The sequence below is a fragment of the Microtus oregoni genome, unplaced genomic scaffold (genome assembly GCF_018167655.1).
Source record: "Microtus oregoni isolate MIOR12 unplaced genomic scaffold, Mior012 000015F_ref0000493, whole genome shotgun sequence".
Taxonomy (NCBI): Eukaryota; Metazoa; Chordata; class Mammalia; order Rodentia; family Cricetidae; genus Microtus; species Microtus oregoni.
In genome coordinates, this window is record NW_024543074.1 from 4,849,855 (window position 1) to 4,870,058 (window position 20,204).

The 20,204-nt window shown below is 38.6% G+C and overlaps 1 protein-coding gene across 14 annotated transcripts in view; it reads right to left on the reverse strand.

Annotated features, from left to right (window-relative positions):
• The window catches only part of Spag9 (sperm associated antigen 9), a 126,546-nt gene that overhangs the window by 58,917 nt on the left and 47,425 nt on the right, over nucleotides 1–20,204 (reverse strand). For 5 of the 14 annotated variants that reach the window (XM_041665210.1, XM_041665205.1, XM_041665204.1 and 2 more), the window contains exons 4-6: nucleotides 19,023–19,117; nucleotides 13,519–13,669; nucleotides 3,942–3,983 (exon numbers count right to left, since the gene is read on the reverse strand). In XM_041665210.1, the coding sequence (XP_041521144.1) occupies nucleotides 3,942–3,983; nucleotides 13,519–13,669; nucleotides 19,023–19,117 (288 nt within the window). Of the gene's footprint in view, nucleotides 1–3,941; nucleotides 3,984–13,518; nucleotides 13,670–18,161; nucleotides 18,538–19,022; nucleotides 19,118–20,204 lie in introns of those variants that run through there. The other 9 variants (XM_041665213.1, XM_041665211.1, XM_041665212.1 and 6 more) reach the window with 4 other exon arrangements.

A 20,204-nucleotide genomic window follows, 5' to 3' on the forward strand; every position in this document is an offset into this window, starting at 1 on the left:
ACTACATGCATACTGTGGCATGTGTGCACTCCCACACAAATATCATATACACTCAATAATAATAAATACAATTTACTTTTTTGTTGTTGTTTTTGAGACAGGGTTTCTCTGTATATCCCTGGCTGTCCTGGAACTTGCTCTGTAGACCAGGCTGGTCTGGAACTCAGAGATCCACCTGCCTCTGCTTCTTGAGTGCTGGAATTAAAAGTATGTGCCACCGCCGGCAGTGGTGGTGCACGCCTTTAATCCCAGCACTCGGGAGGCAGAGGCAGGTGGATCTCTGTGAGTTCGAGACCAGCCTGGTCTATAAGAGCTAGTTCCAGGACAGGCTCCAAAACCACAGAGAAACCCTGTCTCGAAAAAGCAAAAAAAAAAAAAAAAAAAAAAAGTATGTGCCACCACCACCATCACCTGACTATATAATTGATTTTTTTTAAAAAAGAAAAAGCTTTAAATAAATAAATTAAAAATAAAAAAAAATAAAATCAGAAGTTTTTTATGAATGTAAAAAAAAAGAAAAAGCTTTTTTTTTTAGGTAAACATGAGATTTTTATAGAAAGAAAATTGGAGAATAAAAGATTGAGATTATTTGTAGGGTGTATATATCAGTGCTTGCTTAACACTTGTGACAAAGGCTTAATCCCTAGCACTATACACATAATTTGAGAGTATCAAAATAAGAGAATAAGCTATTTTTTAGTAAATCCATACAATAAAATACTTCACAGCATTTAAAAACTTCACTGCAAGGCTGGGCAGTGGAGGCACACACCTTTTAATACTGGCACTCAGGAGGCAGAGGAAGGTGGATCTCTGTGAGTTCAAGGCCAGCCTGGTCTACAAAGCAGGTGCCAGAACAGCCAAGACTATTAAACAGAGAAACCCTGTCTTGAAAAACTACCCCACATGCCCCCACACCCCACAAATACCAAAACACTGTGTTGAAGTATCCAGGTATAGTAGCTCATGTCTATAATCAAGGCACTTAGGAGACTGAGACAAAAGAACTGTTATAAGTTTAAGTCTTTAAGAAAGGGGAGAGTAGAGAGGAAGAGGGAGACCCCTGTATGTAGGGGTGAGGTATAGCTTGGTGGTAGAGTGCTTGCCTAAGATGCATAACGTTCTCAAATCAATTCCCAGCAACACAAAAAACAAGGTTAAAAACAGGGGCTATGTGAAGTCTGAACGTTTGTTATTACTTGTATCATTTGGGGTGTATGTGTTTGCTTTGTTGCTTTGGTTTTTGGTTGTTTTTTGAGACATAGTTTCACTCTTATACTATATAATGCAGCTGTGCTAAATCTATGGGACTCAGACAGGCCTTGAACTTGAAATAGCCCTCCTAACTCAGCCACCAGAGTGCCAGTATTCTCAGTGTGGAGTACTACACCCAGCTCCAAAGTTTTTTTTTTTTAAAAAGCATGTAAAATGACTAAAAGTATCATATAATTTTTCTTATTATGATACCTTATCATTCAAGGAGACCTATGCTCTTAAATCTGAGGGGGAGCATTTTCAAAGGAGCCTTGGCCTTCCAGACAGTGATGAAAAAATTCCTACGAAAAGCAAAAAAGTCCTTTGACTAGAAGCCAAAAATATGCTTGATGCAGCAGAGAGCCTCCTGCCTCTGTCTCATGGAATGCTGGGATTACAGGTAGAAGCTACCTTGTCCAACCCTAGAGTTTTGAGATGTTTTGTATGAATATGAACATGCCTAATAATACACATAAAAATCACACGCTTAAATCTGGGAGTTGAGATGGTGGCTTATACTTTTAATCACAGCACTAGAAAGCTAAGTCAGAAGGATAATGAGCTTAAGATCAGTTTGAGCTACACGGAAATCTTGCCTCAAAACTAAAAAAATAAGCTGGGTGGTGGCAGCGCAAGCCTTTAGTCCCAGCACTCAGGAGGCAGAGGCAGGTGGATCTCTGTGAGTTCAAGGCCACTGTGGTCTACCAAGTGAGTTCCAGACAGCCAAGAACAGTGAAGGCTACACAGAGACACCCTGTCTCGAAAAGCCAAAAGAAAAAAAAAAAAGAAAAAGAAAAACAAAACAAAAAATTAAGAGGCCAACCTGTTCCACATAGCAAATCCCTGGCCAGCAAAGGCTACACAATGAGATGTTATCCCCAAAATAAACATACATACATACATACATACAGTAAATGTTATGCTCTTTTTATTTTGAAGTTAAAAAAAATTGTGTCATTACTTTTGGTCTCATTTGGGGTATCCATAAAAGTAATCTGACCTCTGTAACATTTCCTACTGGATGTTTTTGTTATCAGGCTACTAAAAATCTAGAAACTAAAGGGATGACCTAGTGGTTAAGAGTCATAGCTGTTCTTCCAGAGGATCCAGGTTTAATTCCCAGCACCCACCTGGCAGCTAATAGCCATCTCTAATTCTAGCTCCAGGAGATCTAATGTACTTATCATGGCCTCCATGGGCTCCAGGCACACATATACTGCATAGATATACACACAGGAAATATATAAAATAAAAATATATAAGTCTTAATCTGGGAGTAATAGTGCATGCCTTTAATCCCAGCACTGGCAAGGGCAGTACTGCATGGTCTACATAGCAAATTCTAGGATAGCCAGGACTTCATAGAAAGACCCTATCTCGGGGCTGAAGAGATGGCTCAGTGGTTAAGAGTACTGACTGCTCTTCCAGAGGACCTGGGTTCAATTCCCAGCACCCACATGGCAGCTCACAACTGTCTGAAGATCCAGTTGCAGGGGATCTGACATTTTCACACCAATGCACATAAAATAAAGTTAAATAAACCATAAAAAAATAAAAAAAAGAAAGACCGTGTCTCAAAAAAACAAGAACAAACAGGAGAAGGAGGAAGGACTCTGCATAAGTATGTGCTAGTATTTGTGTATGTGTGCAGAGAACAACTTCAGGTGCCTTCCCTAGGCATTCTTCACAATTTTTTTTAAGACTGGGTAGCTCATTGGTCTGGCATACATCAAATAAGCTAGTCCAGTTGGTCAGTGAGCCCAAGGGATGGATTTGTCTGCCTATGCCTCCCCAGCACTGGTATTACAAATACCCATCAGCTATCTCCCCAGTCTGTCTGCTTTTCAGATTTAAAGTTTTAAAATAGATGAACGTAAACAATTAAGCGCTCCTATGAAATTCTCAACCGGAACACCCACCACTTTCTAATTTTATGCTGATATTACTCTCTCCCCAAATAAAACTCAGCCTAGAAAGCAACTGGTATAGACTCTTGGTTCACAACTCTACAGCACACAAGGTGCTGAGAGGATATAAATTTTTAAAAAGGAGAAAAAAAAAGAGTTTGTTTAATGAGATTCCTACATGACTCTGTGACTTGGGTGGAGAGATAGCTCAGAGATTAAGAGCACTGGCTATTCTTCCAGAGGTCCTGAGTTCATTCCCAGCACCTACACAGTGGCTCACAACCATCATAATGAGATCTGGTGTTCTTTTTCGGTGTGCAGGCAAAACACTATATACATAGTAAACAAATCCTTAAAAAAGGAGACTCTTCATGGCAGTTCCTGAACAAAGTTCAGCCCTGAGTAGAGCTGAAAAAACTCTTAAGCTGGGGAAGTAGCCCTTGGTAAAAATGACACCCTGGGTTGTTTCCAAGGCTAGACAAGCTATGTATATACCCTGTATAATCTAAGCAAAGAATGTGTTGAAAGTTTCTTACCCAGAGTTGGATAAATGGAAAAGCTGAATTTTTCACAGAATACACTTACATGGTTTAAATTTCAAAATGCTTACTCTGAAGGAGGAGCAAGTTATAGTCACAGTAAAGCCCTGGCAACCACTGTAAATTATTTTCTTCTGTATTTCAGGGAATAACATCAATAGTCTTCCAAATTGAGCATGTGATATTTGGAGAATAGCAGTTTGAGAAAGTAACCAATAGTTAATCTCTTCACCATTCTCACCTCCTGCTCTACAGCCTTCAGAGGTTCAGGACTATGGCTGACCTGGGTAGAGGGAAAGATTATAAAAGAAGAAAAAAGATATATGTATTTACTTGCTGTTAACAAATGTGTATTTTTGGTTTACACTATTTCTTAAGCTATAGCTCCATCTATTACCCTCCTCTTTAAAATGATGGTTTTGAAAGTCAGGTACAGCATCACTTGTCTGTAGTCCCAACTCTGGAAAGCTAAGGCAGAAGACTGAAGGCTGAATACTGGCTTGGGCTTACGGTAATTTCTGGGCCAGCCTTGGAACACAGCGAGTCCTTGTCTAGGGTGGAATGGCTTTCCAAGAAAAGATGCTTGCTGCCAAGACTGACAACCTGAGCTCAATCCTCAGAAGCACATGGGAGGACAGAATCAACTCCTGAAAGCTGCCCTCTGACTCCTCCATGCACATATGCACACACACAAGTGCTTTTCTTTAATGTAAAAGACATTAATACCTTATCTCAAGAAACAAAAATTATAGTCAGGCAGTGGTGGTACAAGCCTTTTGTTCCAGCACAGGGAGGCAGAGGCAAGCCGATCTCTGAGTTAGAAAGCAGTCTTATCTATAGAGCGAGTTCCAGGGCAGCCAGGGTTACAGAAAGAAATCCTGTCTTGAAAAAAAAAATTACAAAAGAGAAAGTTTAGTGTTTCTTTGGCTCTGAACCACTACTGCTAAGATTCTAGTTTCATGATATTCTACCTCATATTTTATTATTACTATTATTATTGTGTTGTGTGGTGTATGGGTACGTATATACGACAGCATATGTACAGAGGTCAAAGGACATCTTTTTAGTTCTTTCCTCTCACTGTGTTGAGGCAGGATCTCTGATGTTTCTAGTGCTTCCCTGCATACTCCAGCCTAACTGAACCCCACGTTTCTGAACAATTATCTGTTATCTCCATTGTAGCATTGCTGGGATTGCAGGTGTTTTACATGAGAGCTAGGGATAACTACCTGCTGAGCCATCTCACTGCTTTTACCTTACATTTTTTGATGTGTTGCTGTTGACAGTGCCTTTACTCTACAACTCCATGAAACTCTTCCTAACACCTATGCAAGTCACAACATCCAACATAGCAAAAATTCCAATATGGCACCCTTGACAATGTTTACTATGCCCTTTCTTTTCCCTCATGTTACTGAAACTGTTAAATAACACCAAGGATCATTTTCCCTCAGCCAAAAAGCAAAAACAAAAACAAACAAAAAGCAAACAGATTGTCTTCAATCTAAAGGAACCTTAATTAAACATTCTTGGTTTGAAAATTTATCAAACTCCCCCTTACCGCCTGATTTAATTCTTTTATTTATTAAGTATTCTGCCTGTATGCTTGCCTGCAAAAAAAGTCAGAAGAGGACACAAGATCTCATTACAGGTGGTTGTGAGTCTTCATGTGGTTGTTGGGAACTGAACTCAGGATCTTTGGAAGAGCAGGCAGTGTTCTTAACTGCTGAGCCATTTCTCGAGCTCTAAACATTCTCTTTTTTGTTTTGGTTGTTTTTTGTTTTTTATTTGTTTGTTTTGCTTTTTTCCCCCAGACAGTGTTTCTTTGTACTTTTGGAGTCTGTCCTTGAACTCACTCTGTAGACCAGGCTGGCCTTGAACTCATTGAGATCAGCTATTAAAGGTGTGCACCACCACCAGAGGGCTCTGATTTAATTCTTAGGTAGGTGTGGGATAATTTATCTATAATCCTAACATTTAGAAGGATTAAGAGTTCAAGGGCAGTCTCTGTCACACTGGAGTTGAAGACCATTCTGGGCAACATGGGGACAGGTCTCAAAAAATAAAAGAGCTGGTAAGGGAAAGTTTAATTCTTATTTATATTATTTGCATTATTTATTGCTAGCCCCTACATTTAATTTTTTACACTAGAAACTGAACGATAAACATAAAAAAATCACACATACCCATACTAAATATAAAAAAGTTGGTAAAATTTTATTAAAAAATTAAGCTTTGTAGAAAAAAGCAAACAATTCTAGCTACCAGAGCAAAGCAAAACTCACTGAGGCCATATTAAGATTAGGGTTAACCATGCATGGTGGTACAGGCCTTTAGTCCCAGTAGGAAGCAGCGGCAGGCAGATTCTTTGAGTCTGAGACCATCCTAATCTACCCACTAAATTCCAGATCAGTCAGGGGAAAATGACAACTTTCTGTCTCAAAAAAAAAAGAAGTTTAACTTAAAAATAAAACAGAGGATAGAAAGGGAAGGGGAGGAAGGGAGGGAAGGAGAGATACAGGTACTGTTAAATAAAAACAAACAAAAAACCAAAAATCATCTACCATAACCTAACTATACCACTCATGGATATTCAAAATATCCAAGTGCCCACAGAGACATCTGCACATCACTGTCTATTGCAGCTCTAATCATGATAGCTGTGGAACCCAAAACAGAGGTGTTCAACAAGAGGGATAAGGGAATGTAGAGTATATTCAAAGAAAAAAAAGTAACAAAGAAATTGGAATATAGCTCAGTGGATAGTGTTCGCTATGCAAGTGTGAAGATCTGAGTGTGAATCTCAGAACCCATGGAAAGCAAGCCAGACAAGGTAGCAGTCTCTAACTCCAGTGCTCCTAAAGCAGAAGCAGGAGGATACCCAGGAGCTTGAAGACCAGCAATGAATAAAGATATAACAGAGTACCTGTCTCAAGCAGAGAAGAGGTAAGGACTGACAGACATCTCCACTCTCACGCTGTAGACCAGCAGTGAATAAAGGTATAACAGAGTCCCTGTCTCAAGCAGAGAAGAGGTAAGGACTGAAAGACATCTCCATTCTCACGCTGTAGCACACACACTTGTACTTACACACACACAAAACATACATACATCTCATAACCCATAAAAAGGGTTTAAAAACTGAGAGATGCTCTCTCTACATTAATAAAGACTGTTAGGTGTGGTGGCACACACCTTTAATCTCAGCACTTAGAAGGCAGAAAGTGAGTGGATCTGAGTCCAAGGCCTGCCTGGTGTACATAATAAATTCCAGACTGGCCAGAACAACTTGGTGACACAGCTTATCTAAAAATAAATAAATAAATACTATCAAGAAATAGTATTAGTGACTGAAGAGATTAAGAGCCCTGGTTGTGCCAGGCAGTGGTGGCACACGTCCTTAATCCCAGTACTCCAGAGACAGAGGCAGGCGGATCTCTGTGAGTTCAAGACCAGCCTGGTCTACAAGAGCTAGTTCCAGGACAAGCTCCAAAAAGGGGGAGAGGGCTGGTTGTTCTTCCAGAGGATCAGGATTAGGTTCCCAACACTCACATGTTGACTCACAACAGTCTACAACTCCAGAATTGTGGAATCCAATGCCCTCTTCTATAGACACCAGGCACACAAATAGTAGATATACACACAAGTAGGCAAAGCACTCATACATATAAAAAAATTAAAAACTATAAATATGTGCTATCAATATGTGCATGTAAAAGCTAAGGTCTGTCCTGAGCATGGTGACACAAACTTGTAATTGTAGCTACTCAGGAGGCTGAGGCAAGGCCCTCGTTTATCCCTTATTTTGAGAGCTTGTTTTAATATTTAAATATCAGTGAGTATTTAATTAACACCTATGTGTCTATGGCATAGAAGACACATATATAAGCTTTAAACACCATCATTTTCAAATACTGTTGTTTACTCAGGTTTTTATTAATTTTAATTCTCAATATATATCAGCATCTTGGTAACATAGAATACAATAAATGTGCAACAAAAGCCAGGCCTGATGTCGTTATGTCTACAGTCCTGACACTTAGAAGGCTGAGATGGAGGTCTGCTTTAAATTTAAGGCCAGGCTGGACACAGTGAGTTCTAAACCAGCCTGGGCTAGAGTGAGGTCTGTCTTCAAAACAAAAGGAAGTCAATGTCCACAAAGAAATAATTCTATCTTCTTTTCCGCAAGCAAAAGTTTAAATGGGTGACAAGACCAAGTCTATCCTTTTATGATTTGATACCATCGTGAGCTATGGGTTTTTTCTGAACCTATCAAATGGGGATACAGTTGTGGAAAAAAAATATACAGACAAAAATTGTAACTATTAAAAATAAAGAGAAAGCAAAAGAAAAAAAGAAAAAAATTGTAACTATAGGGCAAATTTCTTATGCTCTGTCACAAGCAAGAAGAATATGCAATCACAATGGATAATCCATTTTCTGCTAAAATTTCATTTTTATTTATTTCTGTTATAGTATAAAATTATCTCAAAAGTTTAAAAAATTTGCAATTTTAAATTTAAGATAATACATTTTCTAAGAAAAATAAGAAGCAGGAATAAGGTGCCACTACTATCAAGATTCAAGCTTGTGAGGACCATGAAAACAGGAACAATTCCTAAACTTTACTAGCCACAGAGGACGACAGAAAAACTCTAAGCAAGAATGCTGGCTCTATTTAGTTTTCTGCTCTGTATGCTAAGCACATCTCCTGAAGAACGCAGCACACACTGACCATTGCCTTTACATACCAGCTCCTGCCAACATGAGCCTCTCACAGTGATTCTATACAAGTAATTTCACACCATAATTTTGTAAAAAGACTCACCAAAACTTTTCTAAGTAGGTACAAATCCAGTCCTTTTAATAATTTTTAAATTGCCTTTTTCTCAGTTCTAAAAATCATATATACTGCCAACAATCAACATCCCAGAATACTATTCAAAGGAAAAACTGTTTGGGGAATATATACACACATATGGGAGGGGCAGTTACAAGCAAATATATTATCCTGTTAACTTTTCATGCTTATCTTTCAGACCTTGGTGGTTACTCACTACAGCACTGCTTATAACAACAAAAGCTAGGAAAAACTAAGGAAGACTGGAACTGCAGTTGAGAATGTAATTGATTCCCCCTTCCCCTGCCCACCTGCTAGAATTTGTATCCATTTTTCTTTTTCTTTCTTTCTTTTTTTTTCCCTGTGGTCAATTCTTCTACTGAATTCTAGGCACACACAAAACTAGTCTTTCCAGTTTGCTTTTCTTTCTACCCTGCCATCTCCACCTCCGTCTTTGTCTTCTCCCATCACTCTACTTTTCTTAAACAGGCCTTTTCCTCTTATGAGTCACATGTGACAGTATTGACTCTCCAATGTTTAGAGGATTAAAAGGAACAGAGAAGAGCAAGTAGGAGGTGAGGCCATGTGGCATGTAGAAAACCTTTCCAAAACCTGAATATACTCAAACTGGGAAATTATGAATATAGGCAAGAACGGTTCACTAGGTCTGCAAAGAAGGCTGTTTGGGGCCGGGTAGAGTGGTGCTATAAGAAGATATGCTGTGGTGCCCAGCAAAATTCTTTAAAGGCCTCGAAAGAACAGTACTCAACTTCATTTGGAAAAGCAAAAAAAAAAAAAAAAAAAAAAAACAGGATAGCCAAAACAATCCTATGCAATAAAAGAACTTCTGGAGGCATCACAATCCCTGACTTCAAACTCTACTACAGAGCTACAGTACTGAAAACAGCCTAGTATTGGCATAAGAACGGACAGGAAGACCAATGGAACTGAATCGAAGACCCATATATTATTATTCCACACACCTTCGAACACCTGATCTTTGAAAAAGAAGCAAAAAACAAAAAATATCAAATGGAAAAAAGAAAGCATATTTAACAAGTGGTGCTGGCATAACTGAATATCAACATATAGAAAAATAAAAATAGACCCATATCTATCACCATGCACAAAACTCAAGTCCAAATGGATCAAAGACCTCAACATAAAGCCAGCCACACTGAACCTTATAGAAGAGAAAGTGAGAAGTACACTTGAACGCATTGGCACAGGGAACTACTTCCTAAATATAACCCCAGTAGCACAGAGACTGAGAGAAACAGTTAATAAACGGGACCTCCTGAACTGAAAAGCTTCTGAAAAGCAAAGGACACAGTCAACAAGACAAAACAACAGACTACAGAATGGGAAAAGACCTTTACTAACCCCAAGTCAGACAGAGGTCTGATCTCTAAAATATACAAAGAACTCAAGAAATTGGACACCAAAAGAACACATAATCCAATAAAAAAATGGAGTACAAACCTAAACAGAGAACTCTCAACAGAGGAATCTAAAATGGCTGAAAGACACTTAAGGAAATATTCAACATCCCTAGTCATCAGAGAAATGAAAATCAAAACAACTCTGAGATTCCATCTTATACCTGTAAGAATGGCCAAGATCAAAAACACTGATGACAACTTATGCTGGAGAGGTTGTGGGGAAAAGGGAACACTCCTGCATTGCTGGTGGGAATGCAAGCTGGTACAGCCCCTTTGGATGTCAGTGTGACGATTTATCAGAAAATTAGGAAACAACCTTCCTCAAGACCCAGTAATACCACTTTTGTGTATATACCCAAAGGATGCTCAATCGTGCCACAAGGACATGTGCTCAACTATGTTCATAGCAGCTTTGTTTGTCATAGCCGGAACCTGGAAACAACCTAAATGCCCCTCAAGTGAAGAATGGATAAGAAAAATGTGGTACATTTACACGATGGAGTACTACACAGCAGGAAAAAAATAACGACAGCTTGAATTTTGCAGGAAAATGGAGCTAGAAAATATTATTTTGAGTGAGGTAACCCAGACACAGAAAGACAATTATCACATGTACTCACTCATAGGTGGTTTTTAAACATAAAGCAAAGAAAGCCAGTCTACAAACCACAATCCCAGAGAACTTAGACAACAATGAGGACACTAAGAGAGACTTACATAGATGTACAAAAAGACAAGATCTCCTGAGTTAATTAGGAACATGGAGACCTTGGGGAAGGATTGAAGCGGGGAGGGGAGAGACCAGGAGGGGAGCAGAGAAAAATGTAGAGCTCAATAAATATCAATAAAATAAAATAAGAAGATATGCTGCACACCACGAAAATGTGTTGTTCTCATTGTTAATAAAAAGCTGATTGGACAATAGCTAGGTAAGATCTTCAGGGCAGAAAGAATTCTGGGAAGAAGGGTGGAGTGTGAAGAGTTGCCAGGAAATGCAGAAGGAGCAAGACAGGTTGGAGGACAGGTAAAGCCATGAATCACATGGTAATACATAGATGAACAGAAATGGGTTAATTTAAGTTGTAAGAGTTAGCTAGTAACAAGCTCTTACAACTTACAACTGGGAAGCTTTACTGGGGAGCATTACTGAGGGGCTAGAAGTCCCGACATAAAGTCCAACTACAAAGATTTATTAAAAAAATATTTACTTATTTATTTATTATGTATACAATATTCTGTCTGTGTGTACGCCTGCAGGCCAGAAGAGGACACCAGACCCCATTACAGATGGTTGCGAGCCACCATGTGGTTGCTGGGAATTGAACTCAGGACCTTTGGAAGAGCAGGCATGCTCTTAACCTCTGAGCCATCTCTCCAGCCCCATAAATAAATTTTTAATTTAAAAAAAAAGACATAAAGTCTGGCGGTGGTGGCGCACGCCTTTAATCCCAGCACTCGGGAGGCAGAGGCGGATCTCTGTGAGTTTGAGGCCAGCCTGGTCTACAAAGGGAGTTCCAGGACAGGCTCCAAAGCTACAGAGAAACCCTGTAGGGCCCTGGTCTCCCTTATTCCTGTGGTGCATTCGCGGGGACAGTTTATGATCTACTAACTGAGCTTCCTGTGTGTTTCTGTGCTATGCCTGCCCCACCTGGTGGTTAGCTGCAGGGCATTTACTCCGTTGTTAATAATGGTAATTTCCCACCTGCCTGGGCGGAGATCCTTGTGCTACAGTCAGGTAGATAAGGACTCCCCCAATGCTGAATAAAGTGGCATTCGGCTGATCTCCTTTTGAATGACCCTGGTCTCTTTGTGTCTTCTTTTCAATCTCCAGGCCCTTGCCCGACTCGCGTTCGGTACAGTGGTGCGCGAACTGTACCGAGGGTGTAACACCAAATCGGGTGTTACAAAACCCTGTCTCGAAAAACCAAAAAGACGTAAACCAGGCCTGTTGGCATACACTAATATACTAATATAATAATTTCAGTTACTCTGCGGCTCAGGAAAGAATACCATCACAAGTTCAAGGCCAGCTGAAAATACAGCTGCATGAATTCAAAGCTAACCTGAGCAATTTAGTGAGACACTGCTTCAAAATAAATAGGAATATATCTCAGTAATAGAGGGCTTGCTTAACATGCTCCCAACCCAGAGTTGAAGATTGGAGAGATGGCTCAGTAGGCAGAAGTGCTTGCAGCACAGGCCTGAATACCTGAATTCTATTTCTAGAACCTATGGTGGAAGAAAGAACAATTTCCAAAAGTTGTCCTCTGACTTCCACAAATGTGCCTTAACAAGTAGGTGCCCCACCAACAACAATAATACTAAAAATAAATAAATAAATTAGAATCTCTGGATATAGGGTCCCAAAAGTAATAATAACAAGACCCTAAGTTGATTCCCAGAACCACAAAAAAACAAAAAAATAAAAAAAAAAAAACAAACACAAACAAAATCCTAATTAGGGCCACAAGTCACTGCACATTACACAGACTAAATGTAAAAGAAATTCTTGTCATTAGTATACTAACCAAGACTGTGCTGGCCAGTTTTATATCAACTTGACATAAGTTAGAGTCATCAGAAAGGAGGAAGTCTAAACTGAGAAAAATGCCTTCATTAAAATGGGGCTATAAGTAAGCCTGTAGGGCATTTTCTTAATTAGTGATTGATGTTGGAGGGCTGGCCCATTGTGAGGTGATACCAGCCCTGGGCTGGTCGTCCTGGATACTATAAGAAAGTAGGCTGAGCAAGCCAATGGAACAATCCAGAAAGTAGAACTCCTCATGGCCTCTGAATCAGCTCCTGCCCCCAGGTTCCTGCCTTGACTTTCTATGATAATGTTCAACTATCCATAAATCAAATAAACCCTTTTCTCCCCAAGCTGCTTTGGTAATGGTGTTTCATCACAGCAACAGTGACTGTAATTAAGATAAAGATTTAATGGTATTTGGTTTTGTTCTCCTATACAACTTAAAATTAACTAGCAAAAACATAAAAACCTGAGAAGAGCTCATCTCAAGTTTTGTTTTTTGTTCTTTTTAAAATAACTTTCAAACTAAAATGTATATAGACTCTTATGTTTTCTAAATTTAGATTTTAGCCGGGAGATGGTGGCGCACGCCTTTAATCCCAGCACTCGGGAGGCAGAGGCAGGCGGATCTCTGTGAGTTCGAGACCAGCCTGGTCTACAAGAGCTAGTTCCAGGACAGGCTCCAAAGCTACAGAGAAACCCTGTTTCAAAACAAAAAAATTAAAAAAAAATAAATTTAGATTTTATGTGTGTGGGGTGGGATGAAATGTGAACTAGGATCATGTGGTTGTGTAGAGGTCAGAGGATAATCAGAAGTTGGCTTTCTCCTTCTAACATGTGGATCCTGAGGATTAAATTCAGACTGTCAGGGTTGTTAGCAAGCACTTTCACCCAGTAAGCTATTTGGCCAGCCCTAAACTATTATATTTTAATATTCTTTGGTTTTCTGCTATTTTATTTGGATAACAAAGCTTATAAAATATAAACTGACAAAAATAAAGCTTACCTTCAGGCTGGTATGAGAACGTGGTTGACTTAATTCCTGAAATTTCCATTGTTCTGATCCTGGGGTCTCGCCTCCTTTCTGAGTATCAGGTGTAAGCAATCCATCTCCAGCAGGTAGCGGAAAAATTCCTAATGATATAGGCCGCTCTTTTCTATTTGAAGAGGGAGAAAATTAAACATTCATTTTAGTTTTTTATTTGCCATGACTCTACGTTAGAAGTCTAGGCTATGAACAGACCTGAAATCCCAGCTACTTGGAAATGAGGCAGGAGGATTACAAGGTCAAGGTCTACCTGGGTCATAGACCACTTAGTCTTATTAGTTTGCAATCAGCTCTCCTAAACACTGTATGCACTCCTAAACAAATATATACCAAAGAGAAAGGGCAGCCTAAAAAGTTTACGTTAGTTCTAGAAATTAAAAAAGTGTCAAGAAACTGGACAGTGATTTTTGGTTAGCTCGTTTGGGGTTGTTTAACAACAAGGTCTCAGTTATCAACCCAGTACTGGAGATCCTCCTGCTTTAGTCTACTCTGTAGGGATTACAGGCACACACCTGAATACCTCTGAATAGCCTCTGCCAGGAAGTTGGTGGTGATCTGGTCTGGTGATCATTGCAAAGAGCTGCTGAGTTTTAATAGTGTAGGTTAGGAGTCATGGGGAGCAGACAAAGGTAACTCTCCAATCCCTGTTCCTAGTCTTCCTGCTTCCTCAAATTAGTCACTGGATGTTTTTAGGGTAGGGTTTTTCTGCCTAGAGGAAAATGAATATACTCTGAAACAGGGATACTATTCAATAGTAAAAATTCAGAAGTTTTTTTTTTTTGTTTTTTATTGGTTTTTTTTTTTTCATAAAAATTCTAGTTTTCGGGCTGGAGAGATGGCTCAGAGGTTAAGAGCATTGCCTGCTCTTCCAAAGGTCCTGAGTTCAATTCCCAGCAACCACATGGTGGCTCACAACCATCTGTAATGGGGTCTGGTGCCCTCTTCTGGCCTGCAGGCATACACACAGACAGAATATTGTATACATAATAAATAAATAAATATTTTTAAAAAAAAATTCTAGTTTTCAAACCAGGCAGTAGTGTCGTATGCCTTTAATCCCAGCACTCGGGAGGCAGAGGCAGGCAGACCTTGTGAGTTTAAGGCCAGCCTGTTCTACAAGAGCTAGAACAGACTTGAAAGCTGCAGAGAAACCCTATCTTGAAAAAACAAAATAAATAAATAAATAATTCTAGTTTTCTGTAAATCATGCTATATTAGTTCCTTTAGGCAGAGTGCGGAGAAGAAAACCACTGCTCTTTTCCAAAAGTCTTTTTTACTGCGAGTAGTAGCGCATACCTGCAGCCCCAGCTGTTTGGAAGGTAGAAACAGGAAAAGGATCAGGAGTTCAAGGTCACCCTTTACCACAAAGCAAGAGAGAAGCCTGCCAGTTTTACATTAAACCCTGTCTCAAAACAAACAAACAAACAAACAAACAAACAAAAACCAAAAAACCCAAATCAAACCAAAACAACAAACAACAACAACAAAAACCCCCACAGGTCTGGAGTGATGACTCCGTGGATAAAGGCAGTTAGTTGCCTCCAAGCCTGACAGCCTGAGTTCAATCTCTAGGACCCACATGGCAGGAGAGAACTAACTCTTACAGGTTGCCCTCTGACCTCCAACTATAAATTAGTAAATGCCATTTTCAAACAAAACAAACATTAGTCAGATATTTTATAAGTGGAAAACAAAAAGAAGAATTTTTTTCCTAATGAATAGTATATAGCACATATTACATGTTTTTATTTCCAAGCAGCAGAATTTGTTTCTTGAGACTTATTAGCTCTTACTTTAAACAACATCATTTTGGTTCCTTTGTCTTAAATCCCAACCCCGTTTTTTCTCATTAAATGATAGTAAGTTTTTAGTTTTATTTAACTTGAAAAAATGAAGTTACCAACCTGATGTCTATTCCCAATTTTGGAAAACACATTTTGGGAACAGAAATTCCCAAACTACCTTTTGACTTTTTTTTTTCTAATGAGCCTTCAGGCCTTAAGTAAAAAGTGAGTGGGGATTAATCAGTGTGTCTGATATAAAGCTAAGAAGACAGTATAGATTTCATAAGAATTCATCACAAGGATTCTAACAAAAGTCAAACTACTAACTAGCCAGTCATTAGAATTATCTTCTCATATGAACTCCTTTTCATACATATGGAATACTGAACACATTTTTAAGCTGTTGAAGGATCTTCTTTGAACCCAAGTTTTACTTCCCTATTTCATCTATGTAACCCAAAACACAAGTAAAATTGCCAACTCTCTATTTTGCTTTTATCAGCTTTTATGAGAAATAGATTCTTAGGAAGGGGACTTTTAGCCATCTGTCAAATGGGTCAAAGACGCCATAGGTTTCTCTGCTCCAGCTCAGAAAAATAGTTTCACCACATGCTCCTCTCTGTATCAGTCAGTCAGATAACTGACAGGGGAAGACACACAGTTATATAAGTTTGATAGGATCCAACTCTCAAACAAAACTCTTGCGAGGAAAACACTAGTTTCAGACTTTGTTGGTGTACATTTTTGGTACTGTATGTATTAAATTAAACCCTGCGATAAAAGTCACAGAAAAGTTAAAGAATGGAGAATTTCTAGAAAAATAGTAAGTGACAGATTTAGATCCCTAAACTGAAACATCTGCTATCGCTGTCCAGCCATTTTAGTCACTAACAGAAGAAAAGCTGTCAAGTACCAGAATCTTTGTTATATTCTCTAACTAGTAGCTTTAGTTCCATTACTGATTTTTAATTAAGTTGGTTATTTAAATATTAGCTTATATGTAGATCTGACTTTGAAAACATTTATTTCAAATTGTCTCGGCTATAATCACAACAAAAACAACTGATTAGTAAGATCTATTTTACAGATCAAGGGACAGACAAAAGATCACATGCATTGAACAACTCACCACATGAGATAACTGATTTACATTACTGATCTAGCCAACCAGGAAACTGGCACTGCTTTCTCAGATTTCAGAATAGGAAAATTGATGTTCCAAGACTTTATGTAAAATAGTAACTGGCAGGACTGAGATTAAAACCAATTCTATTAAAAATGTGAGACACACAAATGATTGTGAATTTGACTTACTTATATAATGGACCATGTATCTTGCAACTGTAATGAAGTGAAAAATAACAGCTCACTTGATTTTTAAATCAAGTCACTGAGGTAAATACTTACGAGGAGGAAACTAAGAGATGAAACAAAATGCCAAAGGCCCAAGGGCTGCATACATGGAACAATGTAGCTCCAAGTTTAGCCACTTCATGGCAATGCCTTCTCCAACAGAGACTAAGCCTAAGACAGTCCCTTAATATTAGTCTTATATTGATATGATACATATTTTTGAGCTTACAGTTTTTTAATTTCCTTACTTCCTAAGTACACATAACTCGTACACAACTCTTTTGTGTACTAATACAGAATAATGAGATTGTCCCTCACTTTTATACAGCAGGAAGGAGCCAAGCAGAAAACAGTAATCCCAGCACTGAGGGGAGTCTGTTCCTGTAGGGTGCAAGGCCAGCTGAGACTACATGACCAATAAATAAAGAAGAAAAGAAAAGATCCAAGTAGTTTTAGACCTTATAAGAAATCTAATTTCTGAATGTTAAAACTAAATGGGAGCTAGACTATGAATAAAAAAAAAAAACATACAGAAGGAGCTACTTCTATTCTTCTTGCCTAAATCTGAATGAGGATTTAGGTATTTTTTAAATCACTTAAACACTAATGAATTATATTCTATGAACTTAAAACCATGGACACAACAGTAATCTGAACAAATCAGATACTTTGGGCTTAGGAGTTAGAAAACAAGAAAACAAATCCCTAAACATTAAGATGTGGAAGATGATCGTGCAGGGTGCAAATAGAGTGAACAAGAGCAAAACTACTCAGGCTGTGACCACCCCACAAGCAGGCATGGGCTTGTCACCCAGGAGTCCAAAGAAAAGAAAAGCAACATCTGACCAAACAATAGTGAATAGGCTTTGTAAAGCTCTCGCTCCCACAACTTTAATGTGCAAACAACGAGGGAAAGGCAAAGGCAGTCTATTTTTATCTTAGGAATTTAGATTTGTTTTAGTTTAAAATATATTTTATGGTAGCAGGAAAATACCAGTTTCCATAAGCTGTTATTAAAAATTATAAAACTGATAGCAAACCTTTCACCAGGCAAAGGATAACTGAAACAAAATCAGCCTATATTCTGTGGCCAGCCATTTGCAACACCCACAATAAAAGCTATTTGTTCCTCAATGCTCAGAAGCTAAATCCAGAGCTATACAAATGTGGACCTGGAACTTGGCTCCTGCACTTCCTTGTTCTTTAACATTCAGACCACACTGACCTTGTATCTGTGTACAAGTACAACAGAAAATCCCTTTCTTTGGTCTAAAATTTCCAAACACAAAGCAGGGTTCCATTTAGGAACCTATAAAATAAGAACAGACATCCTAGCTTGAGGCCTTTTTCCATTTTCTGAATCTGCAACAGAAATGGTTACAAAGCAGACCCATCGCGCTAAGAATTAAAAAAGAAAAAAAAGAAAACCGGCAAAGCAGGAGCTTCCAAGAGAGACTGGAGTACCTGAGTATCCTTGGTAGGTTCTGCGTCAGCGCTGGCACGCCGGTAGAAATAGAAAAGTGCACAAGCAGCAAAACAGAGAGAGATACTAAGATAGCAGAATTAATGACCACCGCCCCGCCAACAAAGCCAAACACAAACAGCAGCATGCATCCAGGATTCATGGCGCTGTGCTGGCATGGTGAAACGTCCGAACCAGGAGGCCTACACGGGGGCCAACGGGGTATCTTTGTAGTGAGGATCTGTCATTCAGCTGCTGCCACAAAAACAATGCCATCAGCAGCAGCTTTCCATTCCATCCTGCAGCGGCTCCCAAGTGATGACGTCATTTCGCTCTCCCCACCTCATAACCATAGAGCTGCTTGAAGCTTTTATGCAGCAACCCAGAGGACAGCCAGCCTATTAACTACGTTCCTTTCCACTAAGAGTCTTGGCGTAGCTCATTGGCTACAATACCTAGAGATCTACATAATTTATTCACACGCCTACATCAAACAGATGGCTGGCTAATCCTTTCAAGCCTGCCTCTCTGCAACAGAAAGGACCAGTTATATGGGAGAAATCAAAAAATTTCGGCATACCCACAAACTGGAAAATTTCAAACCTACTCTAATTTCCCACCAAGTATCAATAAATAACTAAAATCCTACAATATGTTGCTTGTAATTTATAAGGTTCATAATCTAACCTTTTAAATGGCATTTCTATTTTTGCATGCTATTCTTTCCCTTCGCATGCCAATCACAGTAGAGATATTCTGGGAACAGACCATTGTTTCCAGATTTAAAAAACAGGAAAAACAGAAACAAAAGATTGATTATCGATTTCACATTTTCTCAGGCAAAAATGTATAACAAAGCTTACCTAATTCTACTATGAGCTGTAGCCTCTAGTTGATCACTCCCTGAGAGCTGATGAAGTTTGGTTCTTTCTAAGTGTTCCATATAATTATGAATCATCTATTTTAAGAAAGAAAAAATAGATACAAAATTTTAGGCTATCACCTAAAATAAAACAGAATTATAACAAAGGAAACATTTTGGTACAAAGTTCTTATTTACAAGATTACTCAGTTTCACGTAAAAGAGTATTAAGGAATGAAAGAATTGCAATGGCAAAGGAATATGCAAATACTCACTCTTAAGATGCTGCAGTCAGTAAAAATAGCTAATATCTTCCTTTGCATTGCAAAAATGGTTTTGTACAATATGTGATATTATTAAATAATATTGGCATAAATAATACAAATTAGTACCCAGGCACGGGTAGGTGGTTATCACAGACTGCTGATTAAACATAATAGCATTTGAGAAACCTGCTCACTTAAAATGGGAAACAAAGAAAATAATGTCAAACTTGAGAAAAAATTCTATATGTTTATCTTTCCACACTAAAAAGGAATCACTGGAGTGAAAATAAATTTCAGTTTAATTTAATGGCAGTTTTTTGTTTTGTTTTTTGAGACAGGGTTTTTGTGTGTAGCTTTGAAGCCTGTCCTGGAACTTGCTCCATAGACCAGACTGGCCTTGAACTCACAGTCTCTGCCTCCCAAATGCTGAGATTAAAGGTGTGTGCCACCACAGCCTGGCAATGACAGTATTTTTAATTATTTCTGTAGATTTATAGTTGAAAGAATTACAAGGTACTTTCTCCTGTGCTAATGTAAGAACATCAGTATTTAATATAATCATCTATAATAATAGTAACAAATTAATAGAAATATCAGACTACTTTGATTCTGAGTCAGAAAAGGAGTCATATGATAGGAAAGCTAAATATGGATGAGAGTTCCATCCCTAGGACTCTCATGGTGGCAAAAAAGAAATGACTCTTACAAGTTGTCCTCTTATTTCCACATATAACACTAACACACACACACACAGAGGTTATTTTTAAAAACATTTTTAAAAAACACTAGTTCAAGTCAGGTGGATCTCTGTGAGTTTGAGGCCAGCCTGGTCTATAAGAGCTAGTTCCAGGACAGGGTCCAAAGCTAGAGAAACCCTGTCTCAAAAAAAAACAAACAAAACAAAACAAAAAAACCCA